This window comes from Herpailurus yagouaroundi, unplaced genomic scaffold (genome assembly GCF_014898765.1).
Source record: "Herpailurus yagouaroundi ecotype Mexico unplaced genomic scaffold, PumYag 530, whole genome shotgun sequence".
Taxonomy (NCBI): Eukaryota; Metazoa; Chordata; class Mammalia; order Carnivora; family Felidae; genus Herpailurus; species Herpailurus yagouaroundi.
This window is the reverse complement of record NW_024412747.1, coordinates 2,220,119-2,245,136: the sequence shown is the minus strand read 5'-3', so window position 1 is coordinate 2,245,136 and position 25,018 is coordinate 2,220,119. Positions and strand designations below refer to the sequence as shown.

At 36.8% G+C, this 25,018-nt stretch overlaps 1 protein-coding gene across 13 annotated transcripts in view; it reads left to right on the top strand.

Moving 5' to 3' along the window:
• The window catches only part of RYR2 (ryanodine receptor 2), a 768,472-nt gene that overhangs the window by 531,398 nt on the left and 212,056 nt on the right, over positions 1–25,018 (top strand). For all 13 annotated transcript variants that reach the window (XM_040464903.1, XM_040464902.1, XM_040464892.1 and 10 more), the window contains 7 exons: positions 1,057–1,257; positions 7,708–7,813; positions 14,485–14,628; positions 16,660–16,933; positions 22,455–22,569; positions 23,916–24,048; positions 24,253–24,356. In XM_040464903.1, coding sequence (XP_040320837.1) covers positions 1,057–1,257; positions 7,708–7,813; positions 14,485–14,628; positions 16,660–16,933; positions 22,455–22,569; positions 23,916–24,048; positions 24,253–24,356 — 1,077 coding nt within the window. The remainder of the gene's footprint in view (positions 1–1,056; positions 1,258–7,707; positions 7,814–14,484; positions 14,629–16,659; positions 16,934–22,454; positions 22,570–23,915; positions 24,049–24,252; positions 24,357–25,018) is intronic.

Below are 25,018 nucleotides of genomic sequence, written 5' to 3'. Positions count from 1 at the left end.
TTAGAGTGGGAGAGAGCCAAAGCATAAGAGACTGTTGAGAACTGAGAACAAACTAAGGGTTGATGGGGGGTGGGAGGGAGGAGAGGGTGGGTGATGGGTATTGAGGAGGGCACCTTTTGGGATGAGCACTGGGTGTTGTATGGAAACCAATTTGACAATAAATTTCATATATAAATAAAAAAAAAAAAAAATAAATAAATAAATGCTTTCCGAAACATGGGCAGAGCATTCTCTTGTAGGCATATTTCTACCAACATATTCTCTCAGTTAAAAATCCTTTTAGCTGAGGTGCCTGGGTGACTAGTTGGTTAAGCATCTGACTTTGGGTTTCATCTCAGGTCTTCATCTTGCACTTTATGTGTTCAAGCCCTGTGTCGGGCTTCACACAGCGTAGAGCCTGCTTGGGATTCCCTGTCTCTCTCCGTCTCTCTCCATCCCTACCTTGCTTGTGCCGTCTTTCTCTTTCTCTCCAAATAAATAAATACGCTTAAATCCTTTTGACTTCCGGTTGGAGAATACCCAACTCGGCATTTAATGAATGAACAGTGAAACCACTTAATTAATTTACATGCAGAGTGTGGAGGTGCACAGTTCTAGAATTAGTATAGGAGCTCAATAATGTCCTCAGGAAGCCAGCTCTTAATATTTTCCTGTGCTCCTCAGTCTGCGGTTTTCATCCTAAAGTGAAATAATCATGTCACTCATTACCCAGTTAAACCCAGTTTGAAAAGAGAGTGTTCTAGTCTGTTATTATTGGTGTGAAATCTTTCCCACGAGACTCCTCACTGAGTTCGCCTTATATATCTCATTTGCCATAGCCCCGGTAGCTGCCGAGGAGGCTAGGGCAGTAAGTGTCCACCAACGGGGCATGCATTTACCCTTTTAAGCTTAGAGAAATTGTAGGTTTTATCCCCTGGGACCAAGCACAGTGCTGCCTACACAGAATCAGAATTCTGTTCATAGAAGAGTTGATACTAAGCGTGTCTGCCACAGGTACACATTAACTACTTAAGATTCCTGAATTCACCCCTGATGTCTTGTTCATCATCTTTTTAGATGTGTCTGCTGCTCCAGTACCTCTGTGACTGCCAGGTCCGACACCGGATAGAAGCCATCGTGGCCTTTTCAGATGACTTTGTAGCCAAGCTCCAAGACAATCAGCGCTTCCGTTACAATGAAGTTATGCAGGCTTTAAACATGTCGGCCGCGCTCACTGCCAGGAAGACAAAGGAATTTCGATCCCCACCTCAGGAACAGGTACAAGAATGAAATGGAAATTCTTCCCTTTTTACTTTGGGCTTTAGTTCATTCAGGATCCGTACATCGTGAAATTACAGTATAAATTACAAGTGTTTTTTTTTTCCCCCCCTGTTCTCCTTAAACTAGCCAAGTGGATTTAGTAATTCTTAGTTTCACCAAAGGAAAAGAAAGATCTTCTCAGTTTAAACAAATGAGAGATTTATTGAAAGGTATCATGTGTACCATAGACTCTTCGAGGAGACCTGTGTGCCACACTCTGAAGTTCTACATGTAGAGACAGTGCCCAGGGGCGCCTGGGTGGCTCAGTCGGTTAAGTGTCTGACTTCGACTCAGGTCGCGAGGTCACAGTGGGTTTGAGCCTCACGTCGGGCTTCGTGCTGACAGCTCAGAGCCTGGAGCCTGCCTCGGATTCTGTGTCTCCCTCTCTCTCTGCTCGCACTCTGTCTGTCTCTCTCTCAAAAATAAGTAAACATTAAAAAATTAATTAAAAAAGAAACCATATCCAACCACAAGTGGATCTTCTTTGGCTGACCTGGCACCACCCAGTGAAAAAGAACCCTTCACTTCTGTGACTCAATGTCAGACCTTTTCTGTTTGGTCTCTCCTGAAAGACCAAATGTCACTACTGCTGCCAGGCTTGCTGAGAGATTGATCACCTGTTTATGATCAGATCTGCCTAGGTACAGCAGACCCAGATCTGCCTAGGTACAGCAGAATCAAGGGCACATGCCTGAACTAAACAATTAGCTGGTCTAGAATCTACTTCCAGATGGGATGCACACTATCTACAGTATATTACCCTGACCTTTTCTCTATGTATCAAGATATTTCCAAACGAAAATGTTTGTGGACTAATTGAAGAATTTATGTTTTCTCACCAGAATGCAGTTTCTTTGAGGGAAGGGACATGGAATTTTGTTTATTGCCACAAATAGCATTTATGGAGCAGAAAACAAGACCAGGCTCCCCCAAATCAACTCCATTCGTTAAACCGCTATCGGGAGCTCCTGCTTCTAGAAAAATGGAGTACGTGTGCCTTTCCCTGTTCTTCTAAGTACAACTGTCACCCTGGAAATTACATAAAAGACAACATACAAAGACTCTGAAAGATAGAAAACAGGAGACTGACAATGGAACTTGGGACTTGAGAAACAACATGGTGGTGAGTCCCCTGGATTTTCTTTTCCCCTCATCTATGCCAGACTTGGAGCTAAAGAAGCTGGCAACCCAGAAATGCTGATGGGCACCGACAGGAAAAGCCCCGACAAAAGCCGCCTTTGTCCAGCCAGAAGACCAAGAAAACCATCTCTCTAGCAAAACTGAAAGCTTTTAGGTACTAACCGTACTACGTCAGCCAAACACCAGTCCAGACTGCCCCACCCAGCGAAGACTGAGTGGGAGCCTAGCCTGCCACCCTCATCAGGCTGTAATGAGGTGCCCCGGCCAGAACTGTGAGGAGCTGAGACTTTTCCCAGCTGGGTGGTAATGAGGCTTGCGTCTTCCAAAGTGTCAGGAGAGGCTAGGGAGGGAGAAGTACCAAGGCACTCTTGCCCTTTCCAGCCGGGGTTGTGCGGGTACAGGTCTAGGGGGAACTGGTCTCCCAAACTGCCCAGTGGGAACAAGACCTTCTTTCCTCAAGTGCTCGTGGAGGCCGAGTGGGGAAATGGTCTACCGCTCCCACCTGGAAGTAACAAGGAACAGGGCAGGTTAAACTCTTCTCCTGCTAGCTACTGTCAGAAGAAGCCGGAAATTTAAGATCGAGAAGTCTCATAGTACCAAAATGCCCAGGTTTCAGTTTAAAAAAAAAAAAAAAAAAAAAATCACTCATCGTATCAAGAACCAAGAAAACCTTGAATGAAAAAAGACAATCACTAGATACCAACTCGGATGATCTCCAGCTCATGAAGATTTCAGTTTCTCTGACAAGGCTTTTAAAGCAGCCATCATAAAGCTTCCAAATGGAAAAAAAAAAAAAAAAAAGTCTTCACAAAGAAAGAAACATAGGAACAAGAACCAAATGGAAATTTTAGAAATGAAAAATAGCCAAAATAAAGAAACCTTTAATGGATACACTGAACAGCAGAAAGGAGACAGAGAAAAGAATCATTGAACTAAAGAGGGAATAATAAGAATCACCTACCCAGTCTGAAGAACAGAAAACAAACTGGAAAAGAAAATAAAGCTTTAAGAACCAGTGAAAATATAACAAAACATCAAACGTTCGTGACACTGGAGTCCTAGGAATAGGAGAAAGAGGGGGAACTGAAAAAAGAAAAATAAAAAAAAAAAACCTTGGAAAAAATAAAAGTTGAAACTTTTCAAGTTTGGCAAAAGATACAAAGAAAAAGACTCAAGCGGCACCTGGGTGGCCCAGCTGGTTACGTGTCTGACTCTTGATTTCAGCTCAGGTTGTGATTTCAAGTTTGTGAGTTTGTGAGTTCAAGCCTTGAGTCGGGCTCTGTGCTGTCAGCGCGGAGCCTGCTTGGGATTCTCTCTCTCCATCTCTCTCTGCCCATCCCCCACTATTTGTCTTTCTCAAAAATAAATAAAGAAACTTATAAAAAGAGAGAAAGAGAGAGAGAGAGACTCAAGAAGCTGAATAAACCCTAAACAGAATACCCGAAGATAGATCTAAATCAAGATATACCATAGTCCAACTTCTGAAAATGAGAGACACAGAAAAAAATCTCACAAGCAGTGAGAAAGAAATGACACTTAGAGGGAAAAAACAATGTGAGTGACCAAGATTTCAGACCACAAATCATGTAGGCCAGATGGAGGCAGCACACTGGTTTTCAACTGAAAAAAAGACTGAAAACCCAGAACTCTATAGGCAATGAAAATATCCTTCAGGAATGCAGGGGAAATCAAGACATTCTCAAATGGAGGCAAAGAATGAGATTTGGACTGCAGCAGGCCAACCCTGAAGGAAAGCCTAAATGAAGTCCTTTAAATGGAGAGAAAATGACAATAGAAGAAAATTTGGAAAATCAGGAATGAAGAAAGAACAATGGAAGGTGTTAGGAATAAATACAATGTATCTTCCCTTTTCTTTTGGGTTCTCTGTTTTTAAAAATTTTTTTTAATGTTTATTTTTTTTTATTTGTTTTTTTTTTTTGAGAGACAGACAGACATGAGCCGGGGAGGGGCAGAGAGAGAGGGAGACACAGAATCTGAAGCAGGTTCCAGGCTCCAAGCTGTCAGCCCAGAGCCCGACATTGGGCCCGAATCCAAGAACTGTGAGATTATGACCTGAGCTGAAGTTGGACGCTTAACCGACTGAGCCACCCAGGGCCCCCAAGTTTCTCTCTCTTTTTTTTTAAATGTTTATTTTTGAGAGAGAGAGAGAGAGAGGGAAACAGAGGATCTGAAGTAGGCCCTGCGCTGACAGTAGAGAGCCTGATGAGGGGCTCAAACTCACAAACTATGAGATCATGACCTGAGCCAAAACCAAAAGTTGGACGCTTAACCAACTGAGCCACCCAGGCGCCCCTCCTTTTGAGTTTTCTAGATTATATTTGATGGATGAAGCAAAAATGATAGAGCTCTCTGCTGTGTTCTAGATGTATTTATAGGTAATATTTAAGACATTTGTATTTTAAATGAAGGAGGATAAGGGGTATAAAAGGGAGATGAGTTTTCTGTGCTTCAAACTGGTAAAATGTTGATGCCAGTAGGCTGTGATGAATTATGTACGTATATTATTATACCCAGAGCAACCACTAAAAAAAACTATGCATAGAGATATACTAAAAAAAAAATGCCAGGGATAATTCAAAACGAGATCCTAAAAATAGTTCAAGGAACCCACAGCAAGTTGGGAAAAATAAAGCAGAACAAACAAAAAACATGAAATTACAGACTTAAGTCATATCAATAAAGGCTTGAACATTACTCCAATTAAAAGAGATTGGCCGAGTGGATTATATAAAACTTGGCCTAACCATCTGCTGTTAGGTTACGTCTATGAGATGTTTCTCTGATGAGGTATTTCTAGGAGCAGTTTATATCACATAGAATGATGTAGATAGGTTGAAAGTGAAAGGTTGAAAAAAGATATATTATGAAACACTGAAAGAAAGTAAGAGCGACTCTATCAGAGTAAAGAAATTACCAGAGGCAGACAGGAACATTACACAATGCTGTAAGAACCTACCAAGAAGGCAAATGCACAGGTACTGCCTACAGCCGAAAAATATGTGAAGTCCACACAGAACCGAAAGAAGTAGATAAATACACAATGATAGTTGGAGACCTCAGCACTCCTCTTTCAGTAATCGTTAGAAAAGCTAGGCAAAAGTCAGCAAGAACATAGGAAAATGCGACTCTGTCATCACCAAACAGGGTCTTTGGATATTTGTATAACACTCCACCCAACAACATCATACATATTTTTTTTCAAGTGTCCATGAAACATTCTCAAAGATGGACTGTATCCTGGGCCTTAAACAGCCTAAACGGATTTAAAAGCATTTAAATTTTTTCATACAGAGTCTTTTTCCTGACCACGGTAGAGTCAACTGAAAAATCAATAAAAGACAGAAAACAGAAAAATCTCCAAATACTTGGAAACTAAACAACACAATTGTAAATAACTCATAGTGTAAGGAGGAAGTCTTAAGGAAAATTTAAAAATCATTCAACTGAGGGGCGCCTGGGTGGGTCCGTTGGTTAAGTGTCTGACTTCGGCTCAGGTCATGATCTCGCAGTTCATGAGTTGGGCTCTGTGCTGACAGCTCAGAGTCTGGAGCCTGCTTGGGATTCTGTGTATCCCCTCTTTCTCTGACCCTCCCCCTCTCGCTCTATCTCTCCTCTCTCTCTCAGATAAATAATAAAACATTAAAAAAATGTTTAAATCAATGAACTGAAAAAAATGAAAGTAATCACATATCAAAATTTGTGGGAACAGCTAACACAGTGCTGAGAGGATAATTTATGACATTAAATATTTACATTTAAAAAGAGAAGAACACTCATTAATCTCAGTTGACATCACAAGCATTTGGGGGAAAAAAAAAAGAGTAGGGGTGCCTGTGTGGTTCAGTTGGTTGAGTGTCCGACTTTGGCTCAGGTCATGATCCTGTGGTTCGTGAGTTTGAGCCCCACGTCGGGCTGACTCCAGTTCAGAGCCTGGAGCCTGCTTCAGATTCTGGGTCTCCCTCTCTCTCTACCCTTCCCCCAACACCCTCTCAAAAGTAAATAAACATTAAAAATTTGTTTTTTAAAAAGAGCGAAATAAACCCAAAGCAAGCAGAAGGAAGGCAATAACATAAAGGCAGAAATCAATGAAAATGAAAACAGGACAACAATTGAAAAAAAATTAATGAATCCAAAAACTGGTTATTTAAAAATATCAACAAAATCTACAAAACACTGAAAAGACTGACAAAGGTAAAAGACACAAATTATCAGAAATGAAATGAGGGATCACTACAGACCGTGAGGACATCAGAAGGATCATATAGGAATATATGCATGCATTCTGTGTGATTCCATTTATGTAACGTTCTTGAAATGACAATAATACAGAAATGGATAACACTCAATTAGTGATTGACAGGAATAAAGGATGAGGAGCAAATAGGAGGGAAGTGGATGTGGTTATAATGGTATAGCAGGAAGGATCCTTGAGGTGCTAGAATTGTTCTCTATCTTAACTATCAATGTCAGTCTCCTGGTTGTGATTCTGTACTACTGTTTTGTAAGATGTTACCTTTGCGGGGATTGAGTAAAGGGTATATGTTATCTCTTTGTGTTATTTCTTAAAATACATAGGAATCTACAGTTCTCTCAAAATAAAAGTTAAACAAAAAATTCATGTAAAAAAATTCCAAAAAAAACAGTTGTTTCTTCGGGGGAATTTGTGAAACAGCAACATTCCTTTCTTTTCTTCATTCAGAAGTGTAATAGTTCTATGTCTGAAGCTAAAACCAATTGAGGATTGGTTCTTGAATTTGGTTAATTGAACTATTAATGTTATTAAAAAGCAAGTTATCCATTATATTACTTTTCTATCATATTTAGAATTTTTTTGCCTTTGCTACTATATCCTTCTCAAAAAGAATTCTTTAAAATATTCAATGAAGTTTAGAAATTAGCTAGAAAAAAGGAAATCTAGGAGAAGCACAATAAAATATTTTTAAAAATAACATTTAGATTTTAGTTGATTTAAGAACCCTAAGTATACAAGGGTCTAACATACTGTGGATTTGAGAAGGAGGAAGCAAATTATATAACTATGTTGCAACAAGCGAGGCTTTGAATAGTTCTATTTATTTTGTGGTATTTGTTATACTGAGTGATAATGACTTTTCATCTTTTGGACTGCAGTTTATGAATATTCAAAGATTGAACATCTTTGGTTTTTATGATCTTTGCTGTGTCTTTCCTGATTTCACTTTTCTTTTACTCTTGTTCTTCCTCTTTCTTGTTTGTCCAAACTTTCAGATCAATATGCTTCTCAATTTTAAGGATGATAAAAGTGAATGTCCATGTCCTGAAGAAATCCGAGACCAGCTCTTAGATTTTCATGAAGATTTGATGACACATTGTGGTAATGTCTTCTTGACTTACAACTCTTTTTAAATGTGTTATTGATTGATTAATTGATAATTGATAATTCACCACTATATAATTTTAGAATATACAGTGTGATGGTTTGATTTGCATATCTTATGAAATGATTGCCATAATAGGTTCTGCTAAGCATCCATCTTCTCATATAGATGCATTAAAATTTTACAAGGAAGAATAACGGGAAAACTTTTTTTCCTTGTGATGAAAACTCTTAGGATTTACCTTCTTAACAATTTTCCTGTATTTCATACAGCAGGGTTAGCTATAGTCATCATGCTGTACATTGCATACCTAGTACTTATTTAACCTGTAACTGGGAGTTTGTACCTTTTGACCAGTTTCCTTCAATTCCTCTCTCCCCACTCCCCACTTCTGGTAACAAGTCTGCTTTCTTTTTCTCTGAGTTTGTTGTTTGCTTATGTGTTTGTTTTGGTTTTTAGGTTTTATATATAAGTGAGATCATACAATATTTCTCTTTTTCTGTCTGGCTTATTTCTCTTAGCGTAATGCCTTCATGTTCTGTCTTTGTTATCACAGATGGCAGTATTTCCCAGTTTTCTGGCTAAATAATATTCCGTAGTATGTATATACCACAACTTCTTTATCCATTCATTTCCAGATGGACACTTACATTGTTTCCATGTCTTGGCTATTGTAAACAATGCTCCTATGAGCATGGAGGTGCAGATTCCTTTTCCAAATTAGTGTTTTTGTTTCATTTGGATATGTTTTAAGAAGTGGGTTACTGGATCATATGGTAGTTCTATTTTTAAAATTTTGTGAGGATCCTCTATACTGTTTTCCACAATAGCTGTACCAATTTACAATTCATCAGCAGTGTGCAAGGTGTTCTGTTCTCCACATGCTCACCAGCATTTTGTTAATCTTTTGCCTTTTCAGTGGTGGCCATCCTAATAGGTGTGAGGTGCTTTGCTACCTGATTATGGTTTTGATTTACTTCTCTCTAATGACCAGTGATGATGTTGAGCATCTTTTCATGTACCATTTGGGCCTTTCATATGTCTTTTTTGGAGCTGAAGAAACGTCTATTCAAGTCCTTTGCCCATTTTTTAATTGAGTTGGGTTTTTTTGTTTTGTTTTGTTCGCTACTGAGTTATAGAAGTTCTTTATATGTTTTGGGTATCAACTCCTTATCAGATATATAGTTTGAAAACATTTTTCCCCATTCTGTAGGTTGTCTTTTCACTTGGTTAGTAGTTAATTTGATGTAGTCCCATGTGTTTATTTTTGTTATTGTTGCTTGTGGTTTAGGTGTTATATCCATAAAATTATTACCAAGACCCATATCAAGGAGCTTTGTTGCTATGTTTTTTTTCTAGAAGTTTCATGATTTGGGGTCAAACATTTAAGTCTTTAATCCATTTGTAGTTAATTTTCATGAGTGGTTAAGATATGGGTCCAGTTTCATTCTTTTAAATGTGAATATCTGATTTTCCCAGCACCATTTATTGAAGACTGTCTTTTTCTCCATTGGGTATTCTTGGCAACCTTGTCAACTAACAGTAAACCATGTACGCTTGGGTTTATTTCCAGGCTCTCGATTCTTTTCCATTTATCTATTTGTTCATTTTTATGCCAGTTCCATGCTGTTTTGATGACTCTAGTGAAATCAGGAAGTGTGATACTTCTTGATTTACCCTTCTTTCTCAGAATTTCTTTGGCTATTGGAGGATTTTGTGATTTCATATAAATTTTAGAAAGGTTTTTTCTACTTCTGTAAAAAATGCCTTTGAAATCTTGAGAGGGATTGCATTGAATCTAAGATAGCTTCTGATAATATTACCATTTCAACAATATTCTTCCAAATCCATTAACAGAAGATACCTTGCCAGTATTTGTGCCTTCTTCTTTTCACCAATGTATTGTAATTTTCAGCATAGAAATCTTTTGCCTCCTTAGTTAAACCTCTTCCTGAGTATTTTATTGTTCTTGATGCTATTGTAAATGGGAATGATTTTTTTAATTTCTTTTTCAAAAATTTCATTTTCAGTTTATAGAAACACTACATATTGTTGTCCTGCAACTTTAGTGAATTCATTGATTAGATCAAACAGGTTTTTAGGTTGAATCTTTAGGATTTTCTATATAAAAATCATGTTGTCTGCAAATAGAAACCATTTCATTTATTCCTTTCCAATTCATGTACCTTTTATTTCTTTTTATTCCCTAATTGTTCTAGCTAGGACTTTCAGTACTGTGTTGAATAGGAATGGTGAGAGTGGGTAACTTTGTTCTGTTCCTAATCTTAGAGGGAACATTTTTAATATTTCACCATTGAGAAATAAAAGCTATGGGTTTGTCATATTGGCCTTTGTTATGTTGAGATATATTTCTTCTGTGCCTAATTTGTTAAGAGTTTTTATCATGAATGCATGTTAAATTTGGTTGAGTGTTCTTTCCAACGTGCCTACAGAAATGATCATATGATTCTTTTCTTTCATTCTATTATTGTGGTGTATCATGTTGATTGTTTTGCATATGTTGAACTATCCTTGAATCCCAGGGATAAATCATGCTTGATCATGGAGAATGATCCTTTAAATATGCTGTTGAATTCAATTTCCTGGTATTGAGAAATTTTGCATCCCTGTATGTCAGGGATAATGTCCTGTGGCTTTCTTTTCTGGTAGTGTTCTTTGCAGTTTTGGTGTCAGGATAATGCTGGCCTAGTAAAATGAGTTTGGGAGTGTTTCCTCCTTTTTGATTTCTTTGGAAGAGTTTAAGAATTGCTGTTAATTCTTCTTTAAATGTTTGGTAAAATTCACCAGTAAAGCCTTTCTTCATTGTGAGATATTTGAGTACGGATTCATTTTCCTTAAATTGCTCTATTCAGAGTTTCCATTTCTGTCTTGGTAAGGTGTATGTTTCTAAGAACTTTTCCATTTCTTCTAGGTTGCCCACTTTGTTTGCTTATAATCTTCATCGTAACCTTTTATAATCTTTAGAATTTCTGTGGTATCTTTTTCATTTTTTCATTTACAATGTCTCCTTTATCATTTATATTGTTGTTAACTTTAGTCCTGTTTCCTCCCCCCCGGCCTTGGTTAGTCTACCTAAACGTTTGTCAATTTTGTTGGGTTTTTTTTAAAGAAATAACTCTTATTTTGGTTAATCTTTTCTATTGTTTTTTGATCTATACGTCATTTATTTCTGCTCTAATCTTTAATATTTCCTTTCTTCTGCTAACTTTAGGCTCTGTTCATTCCTCTTTTTCTCGTTCCTTAAGATTACACTTTGGTTTATTTGGGATCTTTCTTGCTTCTTAATGTAAGCACTTATGTACTGCTATGAACTTCCCTCATAGAACTGCTTTAGTTGCCCCCATAAATTCTGGCATGTTGTGTTTCCAGTTATATTTGTCTCATTAAATTTATTTCCCCTTTAACTTATCCTTGGATTCATTGGTTATTCAAGAGAATGCTGTTTAATTTCCCTGTGTTCATGAATTTTCCAGGTTTCCCCCTGTCATTGATTTTTGATTTCATGCCTTGTGGTCAGAGAAGATAACCAGTATAATCAGCCCTCTTGAATTTACTAAGACTTGTTTTATGGCCTAGCATCTATTCTATCCTAGAAAATATTCCATGTGCACTTGAGAAGAGTGTGTATTCTGCTTTTGTGTAATAGGATGTTTTCTATATGTCCTCTAGGTCATTTGATCTGTACTGTTGTTAAAATCCATGCTTTCCTTATTGATTCTGTCCTGGATGATCTATTCATTGTAGAGAATGGGGTATTAAAGTCCCCACCTATTATTATATTACTCCTTATTTCCCCATTTAGTTTTGTTTTTGTTTTTGTTTTTTACCTTTTCCTTTATACATTTAAGTACTCCAGTGTTGGGTGCATAAATATTTATAGTTGTTATATCTTATTGATGTATTGACCTCTTTATCATTATATAATGACCCTCTTTGCCTCATTTTACCATTTTTAGTTTAAAGTCTCTTTTATCTGATGAATGTATAGCTTCCTGTGGTATTTTATTTTGGTTTGATTATGTTTTGGTGGGAGTTGTTGGTTTTTATTATTATTTTTATTATTATTATTATTATTTTTAGTTATTTGCTTGAAATGCCATTTTTCATCCCTTCACTCTTGGTCTTTGTCTTTAAGGCTAAAGTGAATCTCTTATGGGCAGCATATGGTTGGATCTTATTTTTATTCAGCTATTCTGGGTCTTTTGGTTGGAGAATTTTATACATTTACATTTAAAGTAATTATATTGCAAATAAGGACTTACTATTTCATTATTTTTTGGGTTGTTTTGTAAATCAACTTTTCCTTTTTATTTATCCTGCTGTATTTTGTGTTGATATCTTTTGTTATGAGTATGCTTGCCTTTTTTCTTGTGTTCTTTTGTATAATTATTATAAAATTTTCCCTTGTGGTTACCATGAGGTTTATGTAAAATAACGTAAAGTTATAACAACATATTTTAATTCATTTAAAAAAGCTAATTTTAAAGAAGAATCGTGAGTTATGCACCACTGTTACCTTACTGTAAAATCTAATTTTGATTATATGCTTACCATTACTGGTAATATTTATGCTACCTTTTTGTGTTTTTATGATCTTAATTAGAGTTTTTTGACTTCCATTCAAAGAACTCCCTCTGACATTCCCTATAAGGCAGATTTGGTGGTAATGAACTTCCTTAGCTTTTGTTTATTGGGGAAAGTATCTATCCCTCCTCTTTTTCTGAAGGACAGTGTTGCTGGGTATGGAATTCTTGGCTGATAGTTATTTTCTTTCAGTGTTTTGAATAAGTGGTCCCATTTTCTCCTGTCCTGACAAGTTTCTGATGAGAAATTTGCCAGTGTTCTTATGGGAGATCCCTTTTACATAACTTCTCTCTTTTGCTGCTTTTAAAATTCTTTTCTTGCCTTTGCTTTTTGACATTTTAATCATAATGTGTCTCAGTGTAGCCTTCTACAGGTTCAACACCTTTGGGGTCTTTTGGGCCACATGGATCTGCATGTCCATTTCTCTCCCCAGATTTGGGAAGTTTTCAGCCATTATTTAAATATACTTTCTGGCCCTTGTGCTTTCTCCTTTTGGAATTCCCACAATGTGAATATTGTTTCTTTCCATTTTGTCCCATAAATCTCATAGGTTTTCTTCAGACTGCATGATTTCAATCGACCTATTCTTCAGGTTTTTGATTCTTCTTCTGCATGTTGAGTCTACTTTTGAAACTCTCAGTCAAATTCTTCAGTTACTGTATTTTTCAACTCTAGGATTTCTGTTTATTCGTTTTAATGATTACTGTTTCCTTGTCAAACTTCTTGTTTCGAACTGTTTTCGTAATTTTGTTGAGCCGTCAATGTGTATTTTTCATACACATGTACTGATACCAAAGTTAATATAAATGTAAATAGGCTCAGAAATATACATGATGCCTGTTAGGAGTCCATATAAGAATATTTACTATGCCAAAATGGTTAACTGACCCTGTGTGGGAAGTCATAAAAAGTAGAGAGATCACAAAGGCTTTAGTACTAAGCAGGAGGTAACCAACATCTTATTTTTATTTTTTCTCTTTTCTTCAGTGGCAGGGAATGGGAAGGGGGGATTGGGACATGTAACCAGATGCTTCTGACAAAGAGATGAGAGGTTGATTTAGTCTAAAGATATTTGATCACAAATAGTTGTATTTAAACCAGTTGTGGGGCACTTTTTAGGACTGGCCTAAGAAATGTGGCACATATCTTTTGAAATTAATTAATGCTTAAGGAAATCCTTTGTTAAGCTATATGTCAGTAGCCCAAATCTATTAAGGGAGCTTTCCCCACCTTTCATTCTAAGAACTTTTAAAATAGAATTGACTTGTTCTCAACATGTGGTGCTTTTTCCCTTTAAGCAGTGATACGAACAAACTGTCCCAGTGAAAGAGAATTAATTAGTCATTTATTAGTCATTTGTTAAGTGATGTATAGCACCAGTGGCATTATTTTTATTTTAGTTTAGTGAAGAGAATACAAGCATAACCTTGCATATTAATTTAACTTATGAATGAAGAAGACTAAATGAGTGCAAGAAAAGTTATACTATATATCTGTTATAAATAAAGGGATGCTCTAAAAATGATAGGATTATTGCTTAAGACATAAAGCATTTCGCTGGGTTAGGATAGCTAATTATGCCTACCATCTTTTCTCTCAATTTGTTAAAATATCACTGTGATTTTTAGAGGCAATTGAGGTGGCTGACAGTTCAGGAGTTTTTTTTGGGAGGGCAAAGCTGTGAGTTTGTGCAGATAGCACGTGAGGTCAGACATGCCTGAGGGTCAGCCTAAGGGTCAGACTAAATAGCAGAATTGATCTGGACTCTTAAGAGTGTTTTTTTGTTCTCTGTCTCATTTTATAATTTGTCTCAGCTGCTAATAGCCCTGGGCCCATTGGAACAGGAGAAAAAGAGAAAGGAGGACGTAGAGGCCAGTGTGTGGATTTTACCTGAGAGCTAGTGAAAGAGTGCTTAACTCTGTCTTGTCAAATGTTCTTGACGTGACAGCATTGCTTTAAGCTATGTGTGGATAAGTTGCAAAACCAGAGCATTTTTCTCCTAAATGTATTTCTTTCAAACACATTTTTCTTTTCTTCGTTCTCTTTGCTTTTCTCACACCAGGAATTGAGCTGGATGAAGATGGGTCTCTTGATGGAAACAGTGACTTAACAATTAGAGGACGCCTGCTGTCCTTGGTAGAAAAGGTGACATACCTGAAGAAGAAACAGGCCGAAAAACCAGTTGAGAGTGGCTCCAAGAAGTCCTGTAAGCAGTATGGAAGGAAACTGGCAAAGCAACCCAACTGCTGACATTTATTTCTCCTTTGAGCTAACATCATACTAGATGAGCCAGTGAGAAAATTGAGTTTGCAGCTTCTCAGAATCAGATTCTTTTTCTTAAAGTGTATTTACTAATTTTGAGAGGAAGAGAGAGACAGAGAGCAGGGGAGGGGCAGAGGGAAGGACAGATGATCCGAAGCAGGCTCCAGGATAACAGCAGAGAACCCAATGCGGGGCTCGAACTCACGAACCGTGAGATCGTGACCTGAGCTGATCGGAGCTGAAGTCGGGTGCCTTAACCGACTGAGCCCCCCCGGGCACTGCTAAGAATCACATTCTCAAGTTGATGTCTATGGCCGCCAGAAGTAGAGAGGAGCATCCAACTGTATTTGTAGGAACGGATGGAGAGGTAGCAGTATTATAAGGATGGATGGGCTCCCTGGAGGACCAAAAATTTAGGTATTTGATCAGGGACTATCAAGAGAAGGTACAAAGTGGGTAATTTAGCTTTCATGTCTAAATATTATGCTATTGACTTTCAAATGTTCTTGCACCAAGTTAAGCTTTTTTGTTAAAGTTTAGATAGTATCTGTAACTATATTTTGGTTCTGTGATATTTCCTGAACCGTTACGCGTTTCTGATGTACTTTTATCCTAAATAGGATAAATATTCAGTTAAATAACTGAAGAGTAACAGCCAATACTCAGAAAATGAATACGCACACTGGGGCTGTGAGTCTCAGGCATGGCACTGGCCCAGGAGGGGTTCAAGTAGTGGGTTGATGAGATCCTTCTTACTCGCTACCTCACATCGAAGTCTCTGTTCATTCTGTGAGGCAGCACTGGTTTATGAACAGTTTTTACTGAAAGAAGAGAAATAAACTCATGAAGATTTTAGTTGTTTTTCGTTTCCATTAACTTACAGTGAAAATCCTTCATCCATACAACTACTTCTAAATGTACTGTTCAGTGTCACACGCAGATCTGAATCATACCTTCTTCCAAATAAGAGTTCAAGATTTCCTATGAAACACTTTTTGTTATTATCTGGTTTATGGTTCTGACGTACTAAAATTATCAGCCTGGTTTTGAGACATGTGGAAGTATACTGGCTATTTATCTACATTTCCTGTTTGGTTAAAATTGGTAGGTTTTGTTTTTCCTTTACTTCCTGTGTAGATTAAAGCAGGTAAAACAGCTTCTTTTGAAAATCTGCCAGTGTGTTAATGATAGGAATTGAGTACCTCTTTGTGTCTAAGTTGGTCGCATCTTTCTACTTAGCTTTGATATTTTTATTATTTATTTTTAGGAGGTTTGGAAGTTCTATTGCTTTTGTCTGTATTACACTGTATGTTACATTGCAAATTTACATTAGAATAACTTTTCACTTGAATACAGCTTTACAATCAAATCCTTTGAAGACATTTTAACTGACAATTAGGGATCCAAATTATAGTAAAAATATAATTATATGCGGTCACTATTACAAATGGCTCAAATGAGGAGATAGAAAAATAGATAGTTCCTTGAGTGCACATGACTGACTTTATAAGGATGTATGGTGATGTCACATCTGGGAGGAAAATAATGCAACAAAGAAAATAAAAGTGGAAGTAATAGTTCATATCGATTACCCTATGGATTGCCAACAATAGTTTTGAAAAAGTGGCCATAGTTCTGAAACAGCTTAAATTCTTTAATTATAAGAATGAGTGTTAAGGAAAAGCTTGTGTGTTTTTGCCTTTTCATGTTCATAACTCATTTTTATTGACATATATATATGACATGTATATATGACTGACATATATAGATATAGATATAGATATAGATATAGATATAGATATATATTACATATATAGCATTTAAATGAAGTTTTTCTTCAAAGAATGTTCCTAGCCTTTTCATTTCTGGTATTAGGCTGGGGCTATGAGAGGTACAGCTGAAATGCCCAACTCATTTGTCTTCTCTCGTTTTTTTTTTTTTTTCCTTTTAAAAAATATCCGTAATGACTGTGCAGCCACTCTTCAGCAGTTGATTTCTGAGACCATGGTCCGATGGGCGCAAGAGTCTGTCATTGAAGACCCTGAACTGGTGAGGGCCATGTTTGTGTTGCTCCATCGACAGTACGATGGCATTGGGGGTCTGGTCCGGGCTCTGCCAAAGACCTACACTATAAATGGTGTCTCCGTGGAGGATACCATCAACCTGCTGGCATCTCTCGGTCAGATTCGTTCTCTGCTGAGTGTAAGAATGGGCAAAGAAGAAGAGAAGCTTATGATTCGTGGATTAGGGTAATTTATTTAACTACTACAACCTCTGTCTTATAAATGTCTTCCTTCTAATCGTTTATTCCAGTAGGTGCACTGTACATTTATTAATATAGATACACTGCTTAGATTACAGGCACGCCGCATCGTATTGTGCCTTGCTTTATTGCACTTTGCAGGTAGTGAGTTTTTCACAAATGGAAAGTTTATGACCACCTTGCATCGAGCAAGTCTATGGGCAACTTTTTTTTTTTTTTTTAAACATCATTTGCTCACTTTGTGTCTCTTTGTGTCACGTTTTGGCAATTCTCACAATATTTCAGGCTTTGTTATTATTATTATATTTGTTATGATGGCCTGTGATCAGTGGTTACGACTCACCGAAAGCTCAGGAAATGTTAGTATTTTCAGCAATAAAGTATTTTTTAATTGAGGTACATGTGCTGTTTTGTAAAACGTAATTTTCCTATGCTTTTAATAGACGCTAGCATATTATAAACATAACTGTTGTATGCACTGGGAAACCAAAAAAATTATTTGATTTGCTTTATTGCAATATTTTGCTTTATTGCAGTGATCTGGAACCAAATCTGCAATATTTGTGAGATACACCTGTAATATGATTATTAAATGAGATTGTTGCTTTTCTAGACATTATATTTTACAGCTCACTAGAAAAACGACTAATTTTACAACTAGATGCTAAGGTGGCAATGATACAGCACATATCTTAGAGGGTTTTTTAAATTAATTTTTCAGTAATGTACAATCATATATAAAAATACAGGTTAATAAAGACACATTAAACTCTGTGGGGAGACAAACACTCACCACAGGAATAAGGAATTTTGTCTGTATTTACTGGGCCTTGAAAAAAGAATGGGGAGAGAATTCAACATTATAGGTGCGCTTTGTGTGAATTTGGGGATTAACATTTATACCTCATGTGTAGCCTAAGGATCCCAAAACTGAGAACATAAAAATTGGCCTCAAATCACTGTGAAATTTTGAAGGAAAAACCTAAATACTACCAGTGGTTAACTTACAATTGAAAATTGCAAAGTACGTAAGGAAACAGTCTGCCTTAAGCAAGGGTCTGCAGATACAATACTGGTGGAGTCAGAACACCTATTTCAAAACTTCAGATAATACAGTGCCAGAAAGAGAACATAAAGTTACTGTATTTAAAATGGTAAAAATACAAAGGATAAATCAATTCTCCAAAAATAAATCATGGAAAAATGTCCATGAAAATTTGAAAAGGATCCAAAGATCTCTCTCTGCCCTCCCCTGCTTGCACTCTTGTCTTTCTCCCTCTCTCTATCTCAGAAATAAATAAACATTAAAAAAATAAAGAAAAATTATTTTTTTTTTTTATTTAAAAAAAAAATTTTTTTTTTCAACGTTTATTTATCTTTGGGACAGAGAGAGACAGAGCATGAATGGGGGAGGGGCAGAGAGAGAGGGAGACACAGAATCGGAAACAGGCTCCAGGCTCTGAGCCATCAGCCCAGAGCCTGATGCGGGGCTCGAACTCCCGGACCGCGAGATCGTGACCTGGCTGAAGTCGGACGCTTAACCGACTGCGCCACCCAGGCGCCCCAAGAAAAATTATTTAAAAAAAGAGGGGAGGTGTGCCTGGATGGCTCAGTCAGGTTAGCTTCCAACTTCGGCTCAGATCTGATCTCATAGCTTATGAGTTCAAGTCCCATATCAGTCTCTGTGCTGTCAGCTAAGAACCTGGAGCCTGCTTCAGATTCTGTCTCCCTCTCTCTCTGCCCCGCCCCCTCTCTCTCAAAAATAAACAAAGAATAAAAGAAAATATAAAAAGGAAAAGATCAAAAGAGAACTTCTAGAAATGAAAAATACATTAAATGACATTAAAAACAGTGAATTGGTTACATTAGGAAAGATCTAGCTGAAGAGAAAATTGGTAAGTGGGATCATAGATCTGAGGAAATTACTTAGTACTGTAGCACTGAGAGGTAAAGATAAGAAAATGCAAAAGAGCAGTTTTGAGACCTAGGGGATAGTATAAGAAGGTCTACAATATGGTAAACAGGATTTCTGGAAAAGACAGAATAGATAATCTAGAAAATGGGGACATTTGAAGAGCTAGCTGATGGCTTGAGTTTTTCAGAATCAATGAAGAACACAAGTTCACAGATTATCCTCAAGTACAGGTAGTTCCATATACCCACCTGGATAAAATGTAGGGAAACTGCATAAAACCAGTGATAGACTATCTTAAAACTAAGTTGAAAGAAAAGCCAGAATACTTAGCAAAAACAGAACAAAACAAAAACAAACAATGACAACAACAACAGCAACAAAAAAACAGTATTTGGAATTCTCAATGGCAAAACTAAAGATCATTACTCAATGAGAAACCATATTCAAAATTCTGACAGAAAATAACCATCAGTTTACCATGTGTTACTCAGTTGAGAATTCTTCACAATGAACTTGTGCTTCAAGGAGATTTGGAGATGAGAGTTTATAGCCCATATTTAAGAGTGAGGGCAATACAAAGTTATTTCAGAATATTTACTTACAGTTCCTCATCGAGAGACCTTCTAAAGGCTGTGCATTAGAGAAAAGGAAATGGAATTCAGAGAGAAAGAATGAGAAGCAGTAAGTTTTATTGAGTGTGTTACTGATGTATACATGCGTAAATATAGGAATCACTCACAAGATTGCATAATTCTGGAATATGAAAATACAAAAATAAAAGTTTAAGCTTTATCACGTTTGCAAGAATAATATCTAAACATTGGATGTAGAAATTGAATGTAAAATGTTGAAAAATGATAGAGAATACAAACATTCTGCCAAAACAGTTAACCTAGTTAGATAAACATTAAAGAGGAGAATGAAAATAACTACTGACATGGATAAAATAGGGTATAAAGAAACAATAAAAGGGTTAAAGAAACCTAGAGTTCTTAAAACAAAACAAAACAAAACACTAATGGAATGGAATAACTACTCTTTTCTTTGACCTAAAAAATAACATTGTGGGTAGAAAAATTATAGAAAGACTCAGATTGTGTAGTATTATTTACGTGCATTCTAAGTTCAGAACATAATACTGTATATTGGTCTTGGAACTATCAAGTATTTGAAATCATTAAAATAACGCTGGAAGGTTCTATTCCAAAATCATTATCACGGCACACTAAAAATAAGTATACTAACAGGACAAAAGAAGGAGAACAGAAAAACCGAAACAACAAAAGCAAATTCGATGGTCCTTGTAATCATATGAACATGAATCTTATTTTTTTAACGTTTATTTATTTATTTATTTTGAGAGCGAAAGAGACAACGTGTGAATGGGAGGGCCTGAGAGGGGGAGGCAGAATCCCAAACAGGCTCCCAACTCAGCACAGAGCCCAACATGGGGCTCAGTCTCACAACCGTGAGATCACGACCTGAGCTGAAATCAAGAGTTGGACGCTCAACTGACTGAGACACCCAGGTGCCCCTGAATCTTGTTTTGAATACTAATACTTATATCTAACCCAAAAGGGCCTTGCACATAAATGATCTTACTTAACCAAATGAGAAAGGAAGCCTTCTAGGAAATGAACTCTTTCTTGTCAAATGAACATATAGTGATAATATATGCTGTTAACACATAAGTCAGTAGTGATAAAACAAAATATTTCTGAAACAAAAAGTTACGTCTTTGTGGTATGAGACATACTTCTCACGGGACACGTTTAATGAGTGACAACCTGCCTACTGAGTGGTAGAATTATAAATCCACTCAATTTACTTGGAACTAAAGGCAAACAAGTTTTCAATTAAATATTTTCCAAAGTTCGGTCATGCAAAACGATTTCCATTAATGAAAGAACACAGCCTGTGATTACAAGTGTGGTTTGAAAATGGAAGGTTCTCCTGCTACATGTGTTGCTGTCTTCCGTGAAGGAAAAGGAGTCCTTTCTTTACCCCATATGTTCTTGCACGGAATAGATCTGGCCTATTTTAGTCTTTGGCCCCCATGTCATTTTTGTGAGTTGTGCTATCTAAAGACTCTTGTTATTGAAGATAAACTAAACCCAACTAAAAGTGAAAAACTAGGAGCACTTGAGTGGTTCAGTTGGTTAAGTGTCGAACTCTTGATTTCGGCTCAGGTTGCAATCTCACGGTTCGTGGGTTCAAGCCCCACGTCGGGCTCTGCGCTGACAGCACAGAGCCTGCTTGGGATTCTCTCCCTCTCTCTCTGCCCTTGTCTCACTTGCTCTCTATCTCTCTCAAAATAAACATTAAAAAACAAAAGTGAAAAACTAAAACTAAAAAAAAAAAAAAAAAGCAAAAGAAAATCATAATACAAGATTCATACTATTTCATTGTCTTGATATGCCTGGAGTACCTATAAGTTAGCATATGACTAAATCAAGAGGTGAGTGAGTCAAAGGAGATCAGATATGAAGGGAAAGTTTGTTTCCCTGCAGGCTGTGCAATATAATTTTCTTGTTATATCCATGACAGGAGGGTTTTGTAGAAAAAATCATATTGATTTAATTTACGTTCAAATAAAAATCAAGAGTTATTTATTTTTAATGTCTACTAAACATTAATATCCTTAGGAATGCCTTTACATACATATTATAAAAATATGTAATGGAATAGTAATAATGGGAAACATTTTGGATATCATCTGCTGCTTTTTTTTTTTTTTTTTTTTCAAATTGAATGTCCATTTTAATTTACTGGATTTAGATTAGTTGAACCTGGCCTTGATGTGTATTCAGTTTCTCTTTGAGAATATGTTTCCTTTAAAAAAGCATTTCTCGGGGCACCTGGGTGGCGCAGTCGGTTAAGCGTCCGACTTCAGCCAGGTCACTATCTCGCGGTCCGTGAGTTCGAGCCCCGCGTCAGGCTCTGGGCTGATGGCTCAGAGCCTGGAGCCTGCTTCCGATTCTGTGACTCCCTCTCTCTCTGCCCCTCCCCCCTTCATGCTCTGTCTCTCTCTGTCCCAAAAATAAATAAACGTTGAAAAAAAAATTAAAAAAAAAAAAAAAAAAGCATTTCTCTGGAATGATAACACAAAATGTTATTAAACATACAAATATTGAATACAGTGTGAAAAATAACCTACATGAAAAGCATAGATGTTTTTATATCAATAATTTATATGGGAATTTTCATAGAAACATGGTATAACAGTGACTCATATTTCTATACTAAAGAAGGTTGAACAGATGTTTGGATATATATAAAATTAGGAATAAGTGTCCAAAAGTATATTTCATATAGATGAATGTTTACATATTTAGTACCTTTCTTGTAATAGAAAAAAAATAGATAACTTGTATACTATTTTTGAGAGGCTATCATTATTTTTTGAGGAAAACTCAATTAATTATGCTTATTAGCTTTTGCTTTTATTAACTTTAATCATGATTGTGCTTACTTTTTTGTTCATGCCAGGAATTATTTCCAAAAGATTTATCAGGACCTCAGATAAATTGTCATTTAAATTTTTCTCTGACTTTTGTGCTCCCCTTCCCCCTACCTATATTGTCCTTTCTAGGGATATCATGAATAATAAAGTATTTTACCAGCACCCTAATCTCATGAGGGCACTTGGGATGCACGAGACGGTGATGGAGGTCATGGTGAATGTCCTTGGAGGTGGAGAGTCCAAGGTAAAGGAAAACCTTTGATTCTTAAGATGCGAAGAAATATGACTCCTGAGGGCATCCATTACATATTCTTAATGAGGATTTCTTAAATCTTCTTAGGAGGACTATTTTTTAAAGAATAGCTTTCGAAAAAAAAAACATAATAAAACCTTATAGATTGAGAATTGAATATGCTAGTTATTTTTTTCCTTTGATATTGGCAACAGTTTCTATCTTATACCGTGTAATTTTCTGTCTCCTAAACTATTCCCATTTAGTGGTTATTTAGAAACTTTAAACGTTAATACTATGCTAACTTTTCAAAATTCCGAATTATAAATTAATGTCCATTACATAAAAAGTCCAAAATACAAAACATGTTCTTCAGACCCAGACATTCCCCTTGATTTAGACAACAGTTAGTTCCACTAAATTCCTGATCCAGGCCACGTTTTGAAGATGGTGCTCTGGAGTATTTGTTTTAAGACTATAAAGTTAATTTTTTAAGTGATTCAAAATTGAAATAAAGTTCTTTAAAACCAAATGAACAAGAGTAATAAAACAGGCAACTTCATGGGAATCGGTATAATTTCATGACCTATGATTTGCAAAATATATTTCAGTATTTTTGGAAATGTTAAGATATATTCTTCAAAATGTGGAAAGGAGTCCATTTTTCTCATGTTCAGTTAGACAGACTTACAAAGATATTTATAAAGTATTCTGTTAGGGAGGGACTCAAGGGATTCATCTGGGGTATATTAGAACAAGATTTGGCCCTCAGGGGAGATGTATTTGATGGGATCTAGCATGCAAACCTTCTGGTCAAGGGGCTCATCACAGTGACAAGTCGGGCAAATCAGAGAAGGTGTGAATCCTGGAAACTTAAAAACAACAACAATAACACCTATGGTAAGAACGCCCTTCTGTGGTTCCAGGTAGTGGAACTTTTCACAAGTGGTCTCCTTGAACTTTCCCTATCTTACCTCAAGTAAGTATTATCATTCATTTTAATCCAGTTTTACAGAACTGAATCATTGAGACGGAGTATCATCCCGAGGAAGCACAGCTAACGGGTAGTCAGGATTCACAACTGAGTCTGCCTGAATGCTAGCTAGGTTTGTGCTGCCTGTAGATTAGTTCCAGATCAATTCATTGATGATAATGAGGTTTCTAAATTAGTGCTGGGCTTGTTCTTCAATGGCTCAAAGACTGGGTGAGTTAAAGTCGAGACAAATGATGGTCTTCAGTCTCGAAGGCTTGGCACCCATGGGCACCCATGGAATGACAGTGTGATTGGATCTCAGCTTCTGAACTCAGTTTTCTGAAGACCATTGGCTCTCACCGCTAACTAAATGCTCTTTACGTAGGAAATCACTTTTCCCAAGATGGTGGCCAACTGTTGCCGTTTTCTTTGTTACTTCTGTCGTATAAGTCGGCAGAATCAAAAAGCTATGTTTGACCATCTCAGCTATTTATTGGAGAACAGCAGTGTTGGTCTTGGTAAGTAAATTCGTGGCTTTTATATCATCTTTAAGATAAAAAGAATATGTTACAGTTAAATTAAACTTTAATGGAAATTAATTTTAGATTAGTGCAGTATGTGTTGTATTTAGAAATGAAATTTTGAGGGAAAGTATGTTTTTATATAGCCTTCATGGTTGCCGCACAATCTAGGTTTTGTCTCAATGTTGTTTGAATTAACAGCCTCACCAGCAATGAGAGGTTCAACACCACTGGATGTGGCAGCCGCATCAGTGATGGATAATAATGAACTGGCCTTAGCTCTGCGTGAGCCAGATTTGGAAAAGGTAAGCAACATCCACACCCCTGTGTGTGTGTGATGCTTGTTTGTAGTTTTTTCTCAAGTTTATTTAAATATAACTGTAATGGAGTCATAGTTACATTGATACGGTCACATCTATTGCGTACTATAAACATGTTACATATATTACATATAGCATATAATTGTGAATTACAAAGAACAAGAAACTTGAGATAAAGTGTTTCCTCTGATCACATGCATTTTTCTCTGGAAAGGGAATGAACAAAAAAGTATCTGTTGTTCCTTTTGTTTTAGTTGTACAGTTTCAATTTCTTCCAAGGTTGTTTTAACATCCCAAAGTACATTTCGTATCCTAGAGACATATATTCCAGGGCAAGGCATCCGTGACATATTAAGACCTTGCACTGTAACCAAGCACTTGAAGCCCCATACACGTTTGCCGGAACATAGATAAGCCCCCCCACCCAGTGTTGTCGTTGTGATTGCACTCTAAGTAGTCTCCCCGGTCCCTCCCTTGCTCCCCTATTTAGCAGCCAGAGTGAGCCTCCTGAAAGGATCTTATTAATCTTGTCTACAATTCTTCCAGAGACTTCCTGCCTCGCTTCAAGTAAAGGCATTGTGATAGCTTCTGACTCATCTGATTTCACATATCCGTCTTATTTCATTTCCTGCAATTCTCCTCATTTT